The sequence below is a fragment of the Onychostoma macrolepis genome, chromosome 01 (genome assembly GCF_012432095.1).
Source record: "Onychostoma macrolepis isolate SWU-2019 chromosome 01, ASM1243209v1, whole genome shotgun sequence".
NCBI lineage: Eukaryota > Metazoa > Chordata > Actinopteri > Cypriniformes > Cyprinidae > Onychostoma > Onychostoma macrolepis.
The window spans coordinates 7,406,553-7,423,151 of NC_081155.1; the positions used below are offsets into that span (position 1 = coordinate 7,406,553).

Here is a 16,599-nt window from a genome sequence, read left to right on the forward strand (position 1 = left end):
AGAGGGTAAGTCACATAGGGTCATTACTGAAAGGTGTGGCTGTTTACAGAGTGCTGTATCAAAGCATATTAAATGCAAAGTTGACTGAAAGGAATAATTTGGGTAGGAAAAGGTGCACAAGCAACAGGGATGACTGCAAGCTTGAGAATACTGTCAAACAAAACTGATTCAAACACTTGTGAGAGCTTCACAAGGACTGAACTGAAGCAGGGACAATGTCAGAAGCGTCTTACCTGGGCTGTGGAGAAAAAGAACTGGACTGTTGCTCAGTGGTCCAAACTCCTCTTTTCAGATTAAAGTAAATTTTGCATTTCATTTGGAAATCAAGGTCCCACAGTCTGGAGGAAGAGTGGAGAGGCACAGAATCCATGTTGCTTGAAGTCCAATGTGAAGTTTCCACAGTCTGTGATGATTTGGGCAGCCATGTCATCTGCTGGTGTTGGTCCACTGTGTTTTCTGAAGTCCACAGTCAACGCAGCCATCTACCAGGAAATTTTAGAGCACTTCATGCTTCCTTCTGATGACAAGCTTTATGGAGATGCTGATTTCATTTTCCAGCAGGACTTGGCACACTGCCAAAGGTACCACAAGCTGGTTCAATGACTATGGTGTTGGTGTGCTTGACCGGCCAGCAAACTCTTCAGGTCTGGTGAGTTTGCTGGCCGGTCAAGCACACCAAAACCATAGTCATTGAACCAGACCTGAACCCCATACAGAATCTATGGGGTATTGTCAAGAGGAAGATGAGAGACACCAGACCCAACAATGCAGATGAGCTGAAGGCCACTGTCAAAGAAACCTGGGCTTCCATACCACCTCAGCAGTGCCACAAACTGATCACCTCCACGCCATGCCGAATTGAGGCAGTAATTAAAGCAAAAGGAGCCCTTACCAAGTATTGAGTACATATACAGTAAATGAACATACTTTACAGAAGGCCAACAATTCACTAAATTTTTTATTTTTTTTTATTTGTCTTATGAAGTATTCTAATTTGTTGAGATAGTGAATTGGTGGGTTTTTGTTAAATGTGAGCCTAAATCATCACAATTAAAAGAACCAAAGACTTAAACTACTTCAGTCTGTGTGCATTGAATTTATTTAATACACGAGTTTCACAATTTGAGTTAAATTATTGAAATAAATGAACTTTTCCACGACATTCTAATTTATTGAGATGCACCTGTATATTATCTGGTCCTGCTTCTGCCTGCGATGTTCATATTTCTTTCTGCTCCCGCCTGCATAAAAGTAATCTATATAGATTTTTTTTGCAGTGCATCGAAGAAATTTACATGGAATGGTTCTGTAACATCTCCTCAGCTCCACAACATCCCAGAATAAACACTCCCGATAAATTATTTGTTATTTAGGCTAAGCATCAACATTCACAAACCGCTGTTAATTTTAACAGAAAAGCAAGCACGGCATGGCGTGCATGGTTTGGCATGGCAGAAAATGACCAGCACTTCCTTTATTATCACTAAAAGCTGACATCTCAGTTCATTGCGATCTCATAAATCTCTGTTATAACACAATGAACATACCCAGGTGAAAAAGAAATATATTTAAATTGTGCTTTTTCAGACACACTTAATATATTTATATTATACTGTACTAATTGCATATTAAATGTATTATTTTGAAACAACTTTAAGTATATTAAGTGTATTTCAAGATATGCTTAAGTTCAATTTTAATCTATTTGTAATATATTTAATATTTTGAAATTGTGTTAAATTGGAACCACTTTAAGTATATTTAGTGCAATTTAAGTGTATTTTTAAAAATACATTTAAAATGTACTTTTAATACTTCATGAACTACAGGTAGAGTATATTTGAAGCATCGTTTTAATGTGCTTCAAGTACATTTCAATTGTATTTCAGCTCATTAGAAATGCATTAGCATTACACTACTAGTATATTATATTATATTTATTAGTATTATATTTTTCAATATATACACACTTTGATATTTAGAAAATGTTAATGTATTATATATTGTGTACATTACAAATATTCATGAAGTACATTAAAAAAAGTACAGCAGCATATATACTTTGGTGAAAAACAAAAAAAAACATACTATTAAATGTATTAAAAATTATTACTACAAACATACTCAAGTACATTTTAAAACATTATACAAAAAACAAATGAAAAAAAGACTGAAATGCTATGGAAGAGCCATCTTATCCATTTGTAGAACATTTCAGTTATACCTGTATTACTGAAAAGTAAAGAATTTTACATCAATGAATAAATAAAAATTACAATGCAATTTTCTGAAGAAAAAAAAAACATGTAAAGTGAATAGATGTGTGTGCAAAGACTGAAGATGATAAAGTTCAAGCAACAGAATAGGGAGGGATGGAGGGGTTTTGGAGGTGGACAAGGAGATGGTGTAGGGATGGTGATGAGAGGATGACGATGATGCCCTGGCAGCTTAAATGGTGTTTGGCACATGGCACAGACCCAGAGCATCCCAGTGCTGACAACACACGGCGGAGTCGAGGGAGGGAGGAGCCAAGATGTAGATGGTGTGGCTGCCGACATCTGGGGGCCGACTGATGGAGACAGAGCTGGTGGATCCGAAGGCGCAGACGGAGGGCCGATGGAGCTGAGCGTCGTCGCAGGTTCCGGAGACCTGGGCACAGCCTAGTCAGTAGTGTCTTGCAGCTTTAGAAAAAAAAAACATGAATGACTGAAAAGAAGCACAAATTAGCCACCTGGAATGGACACATTACTTACGTTTTTCTTCCAAGATTGACCGAATCACCCTCCATTAGGCCTGATTCAAAAATCTCTATAACAGAGGTGATACGACATTAAAATATACTTGCTATTCCTTTGCTTGTCTCTACACTCAGATTTCAGTTTGTCTTCTATAGCAGCTGATCTGAAAAACAACAAATGTTAATATTTTTCACACTCACACACACAAAAAAAGCCAATGATGATTTGTTTTCTATTTAAGAATGACATAACAATGTACCTGTTCGGAAATATAGTCAAAAACCTTACCAATCTCAGCAGTTTCAGATGTACTGTATGCTTTTATAAGCAACCCTTCTTACAATTTAATCTTTGTTCTTATCTGTAATGAGAAATATATATTTTAGAAAATAAAGTTATAAGGTTGTCAAGCTTGAACAAATATAGACACCAATCAACCAACACTACCACAGTTTGCTGATCAGCTCAAGACAAAGTAATTGTATGTTCATAATCATGGTTTTTCAAAGATCATTAACCTCATTACAATGAAGCCAAATTGTTCAGGAAATCAGAAATAAATATACTTCATGTTGCAAATAAAAGAATGTTAATGTTAACTAATTTTATTTAATTATTTTCTGCCAATGCATCAGTCAAAAACATGACTGGTACAGACAAATAACGTTAATTAAATACAAATCTTACCTGAAGCCACAGTGAGGTTCTGAAGCCAGACGCCATACACGCTCGCAGAAGCTGCACTGTAAAAAATTGCTGTAAAATTTACAGTAACTTACTGGCAATTTTGGTTGCCAGTAAGACTGTAAATTTACAAGAGTACTGTAAAAATACAGCAAACTCTTGCATGCTGTAAAATTGTTGTGATGGTGTGAACATTTGATAAACTTATTTAATTTGATTCTACTAAGAAGGAACATTTCTTAACATAAAACTGCAAACACTTAATTTATAATAGTAAAGTTAATAAAAACATGACTTTAACTCAAATCGTTGCAGTTTATCATCAGCTATAGCACACATGCATGTGGTAAAGCATTTAACAAAGAGATCAACACTGTATCAGCAACTCTACAGTTACTGTTTTTAAATAAAGCAGCAGAACATCAGTGTTTGTGGCTCATCATTGACTGAAGCACAGGCTCTACTCTACTCCACAATGGTGATCCACAAAACTAAATTAAACTAACCGATCTTTCTTGTGCAAAATAATACAGTTCAGTTAAATATTTACTCTCCTTATAGATAACACCTGCTGTTAACAAGCAGAATCACTGAATGAAAGAGAAACAAGAATTACAACTGACTTCAGCCACAGCCTTAGATGAACTCAACTGAAATACAAGACATCATTAAATCTCTCAAGATCTGATTAAACAACTCCACAAACAGCATTACCAACTTCACACATTACAATTTGACTTTATTTCTGTCATATGTCTATAAAAATTATTTGAGAATTAACAGAAGTTTAGTTGTTTTATTGAAAACGTTTTATTTTACCTCACCATTGTGGCGGTCAGGGTTTGCTTTAGTTGGGCTCTTGACCATCAAATTTTAATCTTAGCTTTTTTCTGGCTGCTGTAACTGTGTTTGTAAAGCACATTTGTTATAGCAAGAAAACCCAGAAAAATGTGTGATTATGTGCTTTTGGTTGATTATTGATAATGATATAATCATTATCTAATGGCCTGATTAAGTGATCTCATTCAGAGGCTGTTTTTTTGCGTGTGTTTACAATCGCTATATGAGACAAGCTTCTATTGAAAAATTAAAAAAATGTCTCATGCACAAAACTTTTAGTACTACGGCAATGGTTAGACACACACAGACATCAATAATCAGCGTATGAATCTCAACAACGGTGACAATCAACAAAATAAATAAACAGATCAACTCTGAACATCACAAAACATGCTACTAAAACTCAACACAAAAAAATAAAAAAATAAAAGCACATAGTAAGAATTAAAGACAATAAGTGGACAATTCAGCGGCATAATTTATTCATGCCGCAACGCATGCTGGGATTCATGGGTGACTTTTGTACTGTGCTGGTACCCAGCATGAATTGCAGCATTAAGCTTTTGATTGTCACCGTTGTTGAGATTCATACACTGATTCTTGATGTCTGTGTGTGTCTGATTGCTGCCGTAGTACTAAAAGTTTTGTGTATAAGACATTTTTTAAAATTTTTCAGTAGCAGTTTGGTATCTCATTCAGCAGCTGTAAACAACACCAAACTAACAAATAAAAAAATCCACACCATGTCTTTAAAGATCAGCCTCTGAATGAGATCAGTGAATCAAGCCACCAAATAACGATAACATCATTATCAATAGTCAATCACAAGCACGTAACCACACATTTTCCTGGCTTTTCACGCTATAACAAATGTGCTCTACAAACACAGTTACTGCAGCCAAAATAAAAACTAAGATTAAAACCTGATGGTTAAGAGCCCAACTAAAGCAAACCCTGATCGCCACAATGGTGAGGTCAAACGAAACGTTTTCAATAAAACAAATAAACTTCTGTTAATTCTCAAATTATTTTTATAGACATATGACAGAAATAAAGTCAAATTGTAATGTGTGAAGCTGGTAATGCTGTTTGTGGAGTTGTTTAATCAGATCTTGAGAGATTTAATGATGTCTTGTATTTCAGTTGAGTTCATCTAAGGCTGTGGCTGAAGTCAGTTGTAGTTCTTGTTTCTCTTTCATTCAGTGATTCTGCTTGATAACAGCAGGTCTTATCTATAAGGAGAGTAAATATTTAACTGAACTGTATTATTTTGCACAAGAGAGATCGGTTAGTTTAATTTAGTTTTGTGGATCACCATTGTGGTGGAGAGTAGAGCCTGTGCTTCAGTCAATGATGAGCCACAAACACTGATGTTCTGCTGCCTTATTTAAAGACAGTAACTGTAGAGTTGCTGATACAGTGATGATCTCTTTGTTAAGTGCTTTACCACATGCATGTGTGCTATCGCTGATGATAAACTGCAACGATTTGAGTTAAAGTCATGTTTTTAGTAACTTTACTATTATAAATTAAGTGTTTGCAGTTTTATATTAAGAAATATTCCTTCTTAGTATAATCAAATGAAATAAGTTTATCAAATGTTCACACCATCACAACAATTTTACAGCATGCAAGAGTTTGCTGTATTTTTACAGTACAATTGTAATTATTGATTTACAGTACTCTTGTAAATTTACAGTCTTACTGGCAACCAAAATTGCCAGTAAGTTACTGTAAATTTTACAGCAATTTTTTACAGTGTGGTAAAAATAAGAACATACCGCTTTATGCCATGGTCTTTCTGAATACTGGATTCTGATTGGCTGGCAGGTGTTGATTAAATTCGTTGAACTGCAGGTAGTTCCAGGTCAGTTTAATCACGTTCTATATTAATGCGTTTCCTATAAACATTGGTAACCATAGTAACATACAGTTACAGTTGAATAGTAATACAGACAAAAATAACCGTCATTTTTATCGTTCCGGTCAAATATTATATTCTTAGTAATATTATTATTAAATATTATTAACATCTTTAATATGTGAATGCTGGTAAATGACCATGGCATAAACGGGATAATCAACGGCTAGCTGTTCATTAAACGATTTGAATGCACTCCGCTGCGCGTCGGGCGGTTCTTCGCCTCCACGTCGTGCATTCAAATCATTTAATGCACAGCTAGCCGTTGATTATCCCTTACATATTTTCTAATTAATTTCATAGTTCCCCCAAAACAATTTGAATTCTGCCATCACTCACCCTTAAGATGCTCCAAACCTTCGTTCATCTTCGAAAGAAAGGCGGAGATATTTTAATGAAATCTGAGAGATGTATGTCCCTCCGATGAAAAGATTCATCAAAGATGTTCACGTTTCAAAAAGTTAATCGCAAAAAAAAACATCGCCAAAGTAATCCATATGAATTGCGTGGTTTCCGCCAAGCGCCCTAAAGAGACACGATCGCTCTATATAATATAACACTGTTTAAATTTAGACTTATATGCACATTCAAGGGACATTTGCACGCACATCATATTTGATTTACGAAGCTCTTTGCTGCGAGCTCATTATCATACCTACCAATCAGAGCCATTCAATGGCTCTGGAACCAATCAGTCTGTGTTGTTTGACTTTAAACACAAATAAACTTTTTTTTTCTCTCTCTCTCATTTCAAATATGATGTTGAAATCCTTGTGGCAATTTCAGAAATGTATATTAGAAAATAAAGGCGTCAAGCTTGAACAAGTTTATAAACACCTAGCTTCCCAGGTGAAAAAGACGTAGTATTAAATGTATTAAAAATATACTTGAAATTCAAGTAGTATGTTTATAATACATTTGTATTCCCAACATGCTTATTTGAAGTGCATTAAAAATATACTTTAATATATTTTAATATATTTCTAAAAAGTATACTAGAAGTACTTTTGTATTAAATATATGCTTAGTTATACTTCTAAGAAATATGCTAAACAGAAGCATACTTTTAATGTGTTTATAAAAAGTATACTAGAAATACTTTGGTAATAAATATATTCTTAGTTACACTTTTAAGGAATATACTAAACACAAGCATACTTTTAGTGACGTTTTAGTGTATTTACAAAAAACACACTTATGTTACTCTTACTTAAAATATATTTTATGTGTATTTTGTGTAAGAACATAAAATGATTACACTTTTAGTAGGTTTTTAATGTACTTTATATTGCAGTAGGCCTACACATGGTTATATTTTAAATATTTATGTATTTATAATTTTAATATTTGGAAAAGTACGATATTTTGAAAAACATTTTTTACATTTACAATGTACAAACTTATTTAAAATATGTTGTTTAATATGGGTTATGCTAGTTTTGTTGATTAAGCTGTTGTTCATTACATGATACATTAATTGTAATAAGCTAGATGTTTACCCACGTAGAAGGGGACGTTCTCAAATAGACGTCTCAGAGATGTACGTGTGTTATCAGGGACGTCCTCTTTTGGTTATGAAAGTGCTGGTGCACAATGTTACTTACGTGACTTAAGGGGGACGTTCTATTTTGGTTATTTTTTGGTCACATAAGAACGTTACAAAGAGGACATTTGGGACATTAACAGAACGTTCTCACATGGTCCTCTTTTAGTCATATAATAACGTTCCCAATATGACATTAGGAGGACGTTCTATATTGGTTATTTTTTGGTCACATAAGAACGTTACAAAGAGGACGTTAACAGAACGTTCCCATATGGTCCTCTATTAGTCAAATAATAACGTTCCAGATATGACTTTAGGAGGACGTTCTATTTTGGTTATTTTTTGGTCACATAAGAACGTTACAAAGAGGACATTTGGGACGTTAACAGAATGTTCTCACATGGTCCTCTTTTAGTTATATAATAACGTTCCCAATATGACTTTAGGAGGACGTTCTATATTGGTTTTTCTATGGTCACATATAGCAACGTTACAAAGAGGACATTTGGGACGTTAACAGAACGTTCCCATATGGTCCTCTTTTAGTCATATAATAACGTTCCCAATATGACAATGTGTTTTTTGAACAATTACACCTTCTTGAGCCATCAATGTGGCAGTATTTGTTTTTAATTAATTATAAAGAATTCCAAGCACCACAAAACTGCTCGTCCCCACAGCCATGTACAACGGGAAAGTGCTTTATTCTGAGGTCAAAAACAGGTTTTTCTTCCTGTTAATAAAATAATGTATACATAACTATCAAATAAATTAAATTTTAAAAAGCCAAATAATACAAAAAATATAAAATATTATATTAAATTATATATTAAATTATAATATATTATATTAAAAAAGAAAATATTATATAAAATTATTAAAAATATTATAAAAAAGCAAAAAAATCATTAAGCTATCATTTATGTGTATTCATAAAGTCAAAAGGTAATCTAATAATGTGAAAAAAAAGAAATACATTTTTAATACATCTTGCCATACTATTCGAACCAAATGTATTTACTCAGTATTAGGATATGACAACTTGTTTTTTATTATAGCCCGTGATAATACATTACAAAAACATTGTAAAAATTAGGCTAAAAGAAAGTCATCCCACTCCTTTCCCAGATAGCAGGGTGACATTGATTCAATGTTGAAATTCCATCAGAATCATCATTTTGGTTGAGGTTGAAATTTCAGTGCTAAATAATATTGGATCAATGTTGATAATTCAATGCTTTTCAGTGTTGAAAAGACAAATATTGAATCAATGTTGATTTATTTTTGGTCAGCATTTCACTGGTGAAACTTTAGACTGTCAATCCCTCATTCAGCACTTAAATATGGTGCATTTTCCTAGTGAGCACATGCTCATCAAACAACAAATTCTGCAAATTTTGTAAACTCGTCACCACTAGCAGCACCGTTAAATAAATAAAACTGTCTGCGGATTAACAAAGAACTGTGAGCATTAGATAGAACTCAGATAAACCAGCTGGATATTATTATTATTATTATTATTAGCAGCAGTAGTACACAGCAAAAAATCCAGAGTGAAATTAACTCTCCTGGGAGTACATGTGAGACCACACTCAAGAGTGTGAAAGTGTTAAAATAAGAGTGTTAAATTAACACTGAAGCAGAGTTAAAGTAATGAGATAATTAAGCGATTAATTGTAGTGATGATTGGCCATTATTGAAGACACCTGATGTTAACAAGCAGAATCACCAAAGGAGAAAATCTAAATTTTTATGTCACCATTATAGTGCTCAGTGTTTGCTTTAGTTGGGCTCTTGACCCTTATCTTTTTAATATTGTGTTTTATTTGGTTGTTGTAACTGAATTACAACAGACAGACAAGCAACAAGAAAAAGGAAAAAAAAATAAATTGTATATTATTTTTTTCTAAATCTCTGAGTTAGATTTAGATTGTTGATTATAGCAGTCCTGTGATTCATTAGCATAGGATTTCTAGCATGTTCAATACAATCAGAGGGATTTTTTAAAAAGGTGTTCGTTCAAAAATCTTTGAAAAGAGTCTTTTATTTAGACACACAAACATCAAGAATCAACCTGTGAATCTCAACAACGGTGACAATCAAAAAAGCATGTAGCAGTGCATTCTGGGTGCCACCAATCATAACTCATCCATGGCTCCCATGATGCATTGCGGCATGAATGAATTGTCTTAGTAATTTCCTTTATTCTTACTATTTTATTTTTGTTTTTTATGTGACTTTTAGTAGCTTGTTTTCTAATGTTTAGAGTTGATCCGTTTTTCTGAATATGCTGTTTGTCACCATTGTTGAGGTTCATACACTGATTCTTGATGTCTGTGTGTGCCTAGAAGAAAGATTTCTCTTTTTTTAATTTTCTGAACAATTTTCAAGAAATCCTTTTAATAATTGGATACTGTAGAGTCACAGGGCTGTTAAGATCAACAAGGTAAATCTGACTTTTTTAGGTTCAGGCTCTAAATGAGTTTGGTGATTCAGATTAAATGATTATGTGAAAACACAACCAACATCACATGAACAGTTTTTTTTTTCATTTCTTGTCTGTCTGATAGAACTCAACTACAACAACCAAACAAATTCTAACTTTGAAACTGTAAGGGTCAAGAGCCCAACTAAAGCAAACGCTGACCACTATAATGGTGACATGAAAATTTAGATTTTCTCCTTTGGTGATTCTGCTCTTTAACATCAGGTGTCTTCAATAATGGTCAATCATCACTTAATTAATCACTTAATTATCTCATTAACTTTAACTCTGCTTCAGTGTTAATTTAACACTGTTATTTTAACACTTTCACACTCTTGAGTGTGGTCTCACATGTACTCCCAGGAGAGTTAATTTCACTCTGGATTTTTTGCTGTGTAGTAATGTTTTTACATTAGTAATTAATGTGTTCATTACCTGTTTTTGGCTAGCTAGAGGAGCACATTCAGCCAGAGACTGATAATGACTAAATGCTCCAATGAATGGCCTTATAATTCTTGTGGTCATCCAGTTCATTAACTAAAAATAAACATTTTTATTTTAAAATTATAATTAAACATTTAAATTATAATTATTTATAATTTATATATTCATTATAATTATTAGATTTAAATCATGTGGAATTTACATACATTTAATCAATCTAAGGAGAATAGAGATAATTCAGAGGGTTTTTTCATGCGCCACAATCCAGTCCATTAGGTGGCAGTAATGCAGCTAAAGCTGGCTGCCAACCGCCAATCAAATCAAAGCGCGGGAGAACAGATTTCAAATGCGAAACGGACGGAGACCAGGCCTAAAGGATAACAGCAAACTGTTTTTAGAGGTAAGTAATAAAAGATTAAAAAAAAAAAAAACTTGACATAAAACATAAAGCATAGAAATAATTATATATATAAAAAATAATTGTAACTTAACTTACTTTCTTTACAGAGAGTATGACGACAGTTGACAGATGTTGATCCTTCACTTAGCTACGAACACAACAGATTCACCTCAGAGAAAAGAAGTAGTGATTTCATTTCGCGTATATTTCACTATTCATCTTCCGTTATAACTGATGTGTTTTTCTGGACAAGTCCGAGTGAACTGCGAGTCTGCGACGAGTCACATGAGCGCGCCGTCCAGATCAACGAACGGCCGAGGTAAGATAAATATATTTCACTTTGTGAATGTAATGTTTGAACACGGTGTGTGACAGCACATGCAGGCTGATCGCGATTTTGACTTGTCTTCCTGAAAGAAAAAAAAAACACGTAAAACATATTTCTACAAACTTATTCGTGTCATCAACCTTATTTGAATTTCGTGGGAGGGAAAACCTTGCATTGTTTGATTTTATGTAATTTTTATGTTATGTGAACAATTTTATATATTACTTTTGTTTTACTGTACTCCTGTGACACACCTTAAAGGGATAGTTCTCCCCGAAATGAAGATTTGCTGTTAATTTACTCTCCCTCAGGTCATCCAAGGTGTGAGTGACTTTTTTTTTCTCCAGTAGAACAGTAAAGAAGACACAAAACTAATTACAACCAATATTTGGTTAACCTAATGTTTTAAGCTATGTTTTTCATTCTTCTACGTTACTAGATGACGTCCTTGACACCAGCGGGGACGTTCTGGGAACGTCAAATTTTCAAATAAAATATGGTGCCCTAAACGTCCCGAGAACGTCCTGAATGTTCTATGAAGGTCCTCCAAATAACGTCCCCCAACCCTTTAAAGAACTCGACATCGTGACCTTCTCAGAACGTTCTGGGGACGTTACTAGATGACGTCCTTGACACCAGCGGGGACGTTCTGAGGACGTTCTGGGAACGTAAAATTTCTAGCGGGGTATAAACTTGTTCAAGCTTGACGCCTTTATTTTCTAATATACATTTCTGAAATTCCCACAAGGATTTCAACATCATATCTGAAATGAGAAAAAAAACAAAAAACGTTTATTTGTGTTTAAATTCAAACAACACAGACTAAACCTGATTGGTTCCAGAACCATTGAACGGCTCTGATTGGTTCGTATGATAATGAGCTAAGAGCAGAGAGCTTCAGAATCAAATATGATGTGCGTGCAAATGTCCCTTGAATGTGAATATAAGTCTAAATTTAAACAGTGTTATATTATATAGAGCGATCGTGTCTCTTTAGGGCGCTTGGAGGAAACCACGCAATTCATATGGATTACTTTGGTGATGTTTTTATGAACTTTTGAACGTGAACATCTTTGATGAATCTTTTCATCGGAGGGACATACATCTCAGATTTCATTAAAATATCTCCGCTTTTCTTCGAAGATGAACGAAAGTCTTAGATGGTTTGGAGCATCTTAAGGGTGAGTGATGGCAGAATTCAAATTGTTTTGGGGGAATTATGAAATTAATTAGAAAATATGTAAGTTATAATCAACGGCTAGCTGTGCATTAAACGATCTGAATGCACGACGTGGAGGCGAAGAACGCCCGGCAGCGCGGAGTGCATTCAGATCGTTTAATGCACAGCTATGATTATTCCGTTTATGTCATGGTCATTTGCCAGCATTCACATATTAAAGATGTTAATAATATTTGTGCTGCAATATTTGACCGGAACGATAAAAATGACGGTTATTTTCGTCTGTATTACTATTCAACTGTAACTGTATGTTACTATGGTTACCAATGTTTATAGGAAGCGCATTAATATAGAACGTGATTAAACTGACCTGGAACTACCAGTATTCAGACAGACCATGGCATAAAGCGGTATGTTCTTATTTTTACCAGCTTCTGCGAGCGTGTATGGCGTCTGGCTTCAGAACCTCACTGTGACTTCAGGTAAGATTTGTATTTAATTAACGTTATTTGTCTGTACCAGTCATGTTTTTGACACATGCATTGGCAGAAAAAAATAAAATAAAATTAGTTAACATTAACATTCTTTTATTTGCAACATGAAGTATTTATTTCTGATTTCCTGAACAATTTGGCTTCATTGTAATAAGGTTAATGATCTTTGAAAAACCATGATTATGAACATACAATTACTTTGTCTTGAGCTGATCAGCAAACTGTGGTAGTGTTGGTTGATTGGTGTCTATATTTGTTCAAGCTTGACAACCTTATGACTTTATTTTCTAATATATATATTTCTCATTACAGATAAGAACAAAGATTAAATTGTAAGAAGGGTTGCTTATAAAAGCATACAGTACATCTGAAACTGCTGAGACTGGTAAGGTTTTTGACTATATTTCCGACCAGGTACATTGTTCTGTCATTCTTAAATAGAAAACAAATCATCAATCATCATTTGCCTTTTTGTGTGTGCGTGTGAAATATTAACATTTGTTGTTTTTCAGATCAGCTGCTATAGAAGACAAAATGAAATCTGAGTGCAGAGACAAGCAAAGGAATAGTAAGTATATTTTAATGTTGTATCTCCTCTGTTATAGAGATTTTTGAATCAGGCCTAATAGAGGGGGATTCGGTCAATCTTGGAAGAAAAACGTAAGTAATGTGTCCATTCCAGGTGGCTAATTTGTGCTTCTTTTCAGTCATTCATGTAAAAATCTGTTATCTAATTTTGTTTCTGTTTTTTTTCTAAAGCTGCAAAACACTACTAGGCTGTGCCCAGGTCTCCGGAACCTCGACGACGCTCAGCTCCATTGGCCCTTAGTCTGCGGCTTCGGATCCACCAGCTCTGTCTCATCGGTCGGCCCCCAGATGTCAGCAGTCACACCACACAATAAAACCTCCAGTGTTAAATCAACACTCCCAGTGTATATATAATCCACACTCATAGTGTTAAAAAAGTAACACTGAAGCAGTGTTAAAGTTAATGAGATAATTAGTTTAGTAATTGAGTGATGATTGAGCATTAATGAAGAACACCTGCTGTTAACAAACTGAACCATTGAAAAAAAGAGACGAAACGAGCAGAAAAACAAGATCTACAACTGACTTCAACCACGGCCTTAGATGAAATCAACACAAGATAAAAGAAGACATTAAATCTCTCAAGATCTCAGCAGAGGATGATTAAACAACTCCACAAACAGTATCACCTGCTTCACACGTTACTAACCAGATTGACTTTAGATGTTGATGTTTTAGTTTTGTTTGAATTACCATTATCGAGGTCAGTGTTTGCTTTAGTTGGGCTCTTGACCCTTGACTTAAAACATTACAGTTCCTTTGGCTGCCATAACAGCGTGTTTGTTTAGACATGTTAGTTATGGCAATCAGGTGTCGTTGGTTTGACTTCTATAAAGAAATCACCAGCATTTAGTGATGCACATAACTGGTTTCATGCAGAGCATTGTCACTGAGTGATTAAAATTTATTTTGTTCACATAAAATATAAAGCTTGATCCATCAGTTTTAAGATTAATCTGAAAGACTTTTGAAAGTAAATCGGCACTGAAAGGTTAAAACTGCATTATCATACAGACATCAAGACTCAGCGTATGAATCTCAACAATGGTGACAATCAACATATTCAGATAAACAGATCCTCTGTGAACATTACAAAACAAGCTACTAAAAGTCACAACAAAATAGAAAAACAAAAGGAAATGGTAAGAATAAAAGAAAATACTAAGACAACTGCATAATTTATTCATGTTGCATTGCATGCTGGGAGCCATGGATTAGTTTTGATTGGTGCTCCCAGAATGCACTGCAAAATGGAGCTTTATGTTGATTGTCACCATTATTGAGATTCATATGCTGATTCTTGAAGTCTGTGTGATGAAGATCTGATTACACCTTTATAAACGTAACCAACTACTGATCACATTTTCTCTTGGCTTTTTTTCTTTTCGCCATAACTAACATGTCTAAACAAACACGCTGTTATGGCAGCCAAAGTAACTGTAGTGCTTTAAGTCAAGGGTCAAGAGCCCAACTAAAGCAAACACTGACCTCGATAATGGTAATTCAAACAAAACTAAAACATCAACATCCAAAGTCAGTCTGGTTAGTAACGTGTGAAGCTGGTGATGATGTTTGTGGAGTTGTTTAATCATCCTCTGCTGAGATCGTGAGAGATTTAATGTCTTCTTTCTTGTGTTGATTTCATCTAAGGCTGTGACTGAAGTCAGTTGTAGTTCTTGTATTTCTGCTCGTCTTGTCTCTTTTTTTCTCTTTCTTTCAGTGATTCAGTTTGTTAACAGCAGGTGTTCTTCATTAATGCTCAATCATCACTCAATTACTAAACTAATTATCTCATTAACTTTAACACTGCTTCAGTGTTACTTTTTTAACACTCTGAGTGTGGATTATATATACACTGGGAGTGTTGATTTAACACTGGAGGTTTTACTGTGCATCTACATCTTGGCTTTTTGACTCTGCCGTTTGTTGTCAGCACTGGGATGCTCTGGGTCTGTGCCATGTGCCAAACACCATCTGCCAGGGCATGTCATCCTCATTGTCCCTACATCATCTCCTTGTCCACCTCCAAAACCCTCCATCCCTCCCTATTCTGTTGCTTGAACTTTATCATCTTCAGTCTTGCACACATCTATTCACTTTACATGTTTTTTTCTTCAGAAAATTGCATTGTAATTTTTATTTATTCATTGATGTAAAATTCTTTACTTTTCAGTAATACAGGTATAACTGAAATGTTCTACAAATGGATAAGATGGCTCTTCCATAGCATTTCAGTCTTTTTTCATTTGTTTTTGTATAATGTTTTAAAATGTACTTGAGTATGTTTGTAGTAATAATTTTAATACTTTAATAGTATGTTTTTTTTGTTTTTCACCAAAGTATATATGCTGCTGTACTTTTTAATCTTAACTGTCAGTCCAGTGTAATACTTCACTATTTTACAATTAAATCCTAATCTAATCATGACAAACTATATATCGTTGGAAAGGTCTAAGACTCCTAAATAGGTATTTTACCACTTTTCTGTTAAAAATTATGTAGGAAAAGTAATAGATTAATTTATGACCAGAGGTGTCAAATCCAGGGTCAGAAAGTAAAAGTCCTGCCATGTGTTTATTCCACCCATGAACTCAGCAGCTGATTTCACCAGAGGAGGAACCAAGTCATTCCTTTCAAGTCACAAGCAAGTTTCGAGTCAAATCCCAAGACCTCAACGAGTTGAGGTAATTAAGAGATAATTGAGAGACTAATTAAATGTTGATTGTGCATTAGTGATGAACACCTGCTGTTATTGAGAATTACAGAGGATCAGATGTTGATGTTTTATTGGTTAAAATGATGCCACCATCATGGAGATCAGTGTTTGCTTTAGTTGGGCTCTTGACCCTTTTAGTAACTGAGAATGGATTGTTTTTAAGCAATTGCAATATTGCTTCACAACAAACATTTGCACATTGCTGAATTAAAAGCTTGAGGAAGCAGATGAGCTT

At 34.4% G+C, this 16,599-nt stretch overlaps 1 protein-coding gene across 14 annotated transcripts in view; it reads right to left on the reverse strand.

The window, feature by feature from the left end:
- Window positions 1-16,599, reverse strand: part of LOC131521010 (carcinoembryonic antigen-related cell adhesion molecule 6-like) — a 55,281-nt gene that overhangs the window by 24,805 nt on the left and 13,877 nt on the right. The window contains exons 7-10 of one of the 14 annotated variants that reach the window (XR_009266264.1): window positions 3,426-3,481; window positions 3,027-3,099; window positions 2,754-2,808; window positions 2,542-2,681 (exon numbers count right to left, since the gene is read on the reverse strand). The exons of 2 other annotated variants lie outside the window; for them this stretch is intronic. Coding sequence is in view for 3 of the 12 variants with exons in the window: in XM_058745651.1 (XP_058601634.1) it covers window positions 2,351-2,681 (331 nt within the window). In the remaining 9 variants the exon portion in view is untranslated. Of the gene's footprint in view, window positions 1-1,161; window positions 3,100-3,425; window positions 3,482-6,057; window positions 6,709-16,599 lie in introns of those variants that run through there. 11 more of the 14 variants (XR_009266259.1, XR_009266290.1, XR_009266247.1 and 8 more) reach the window with 11 other exon arrangements.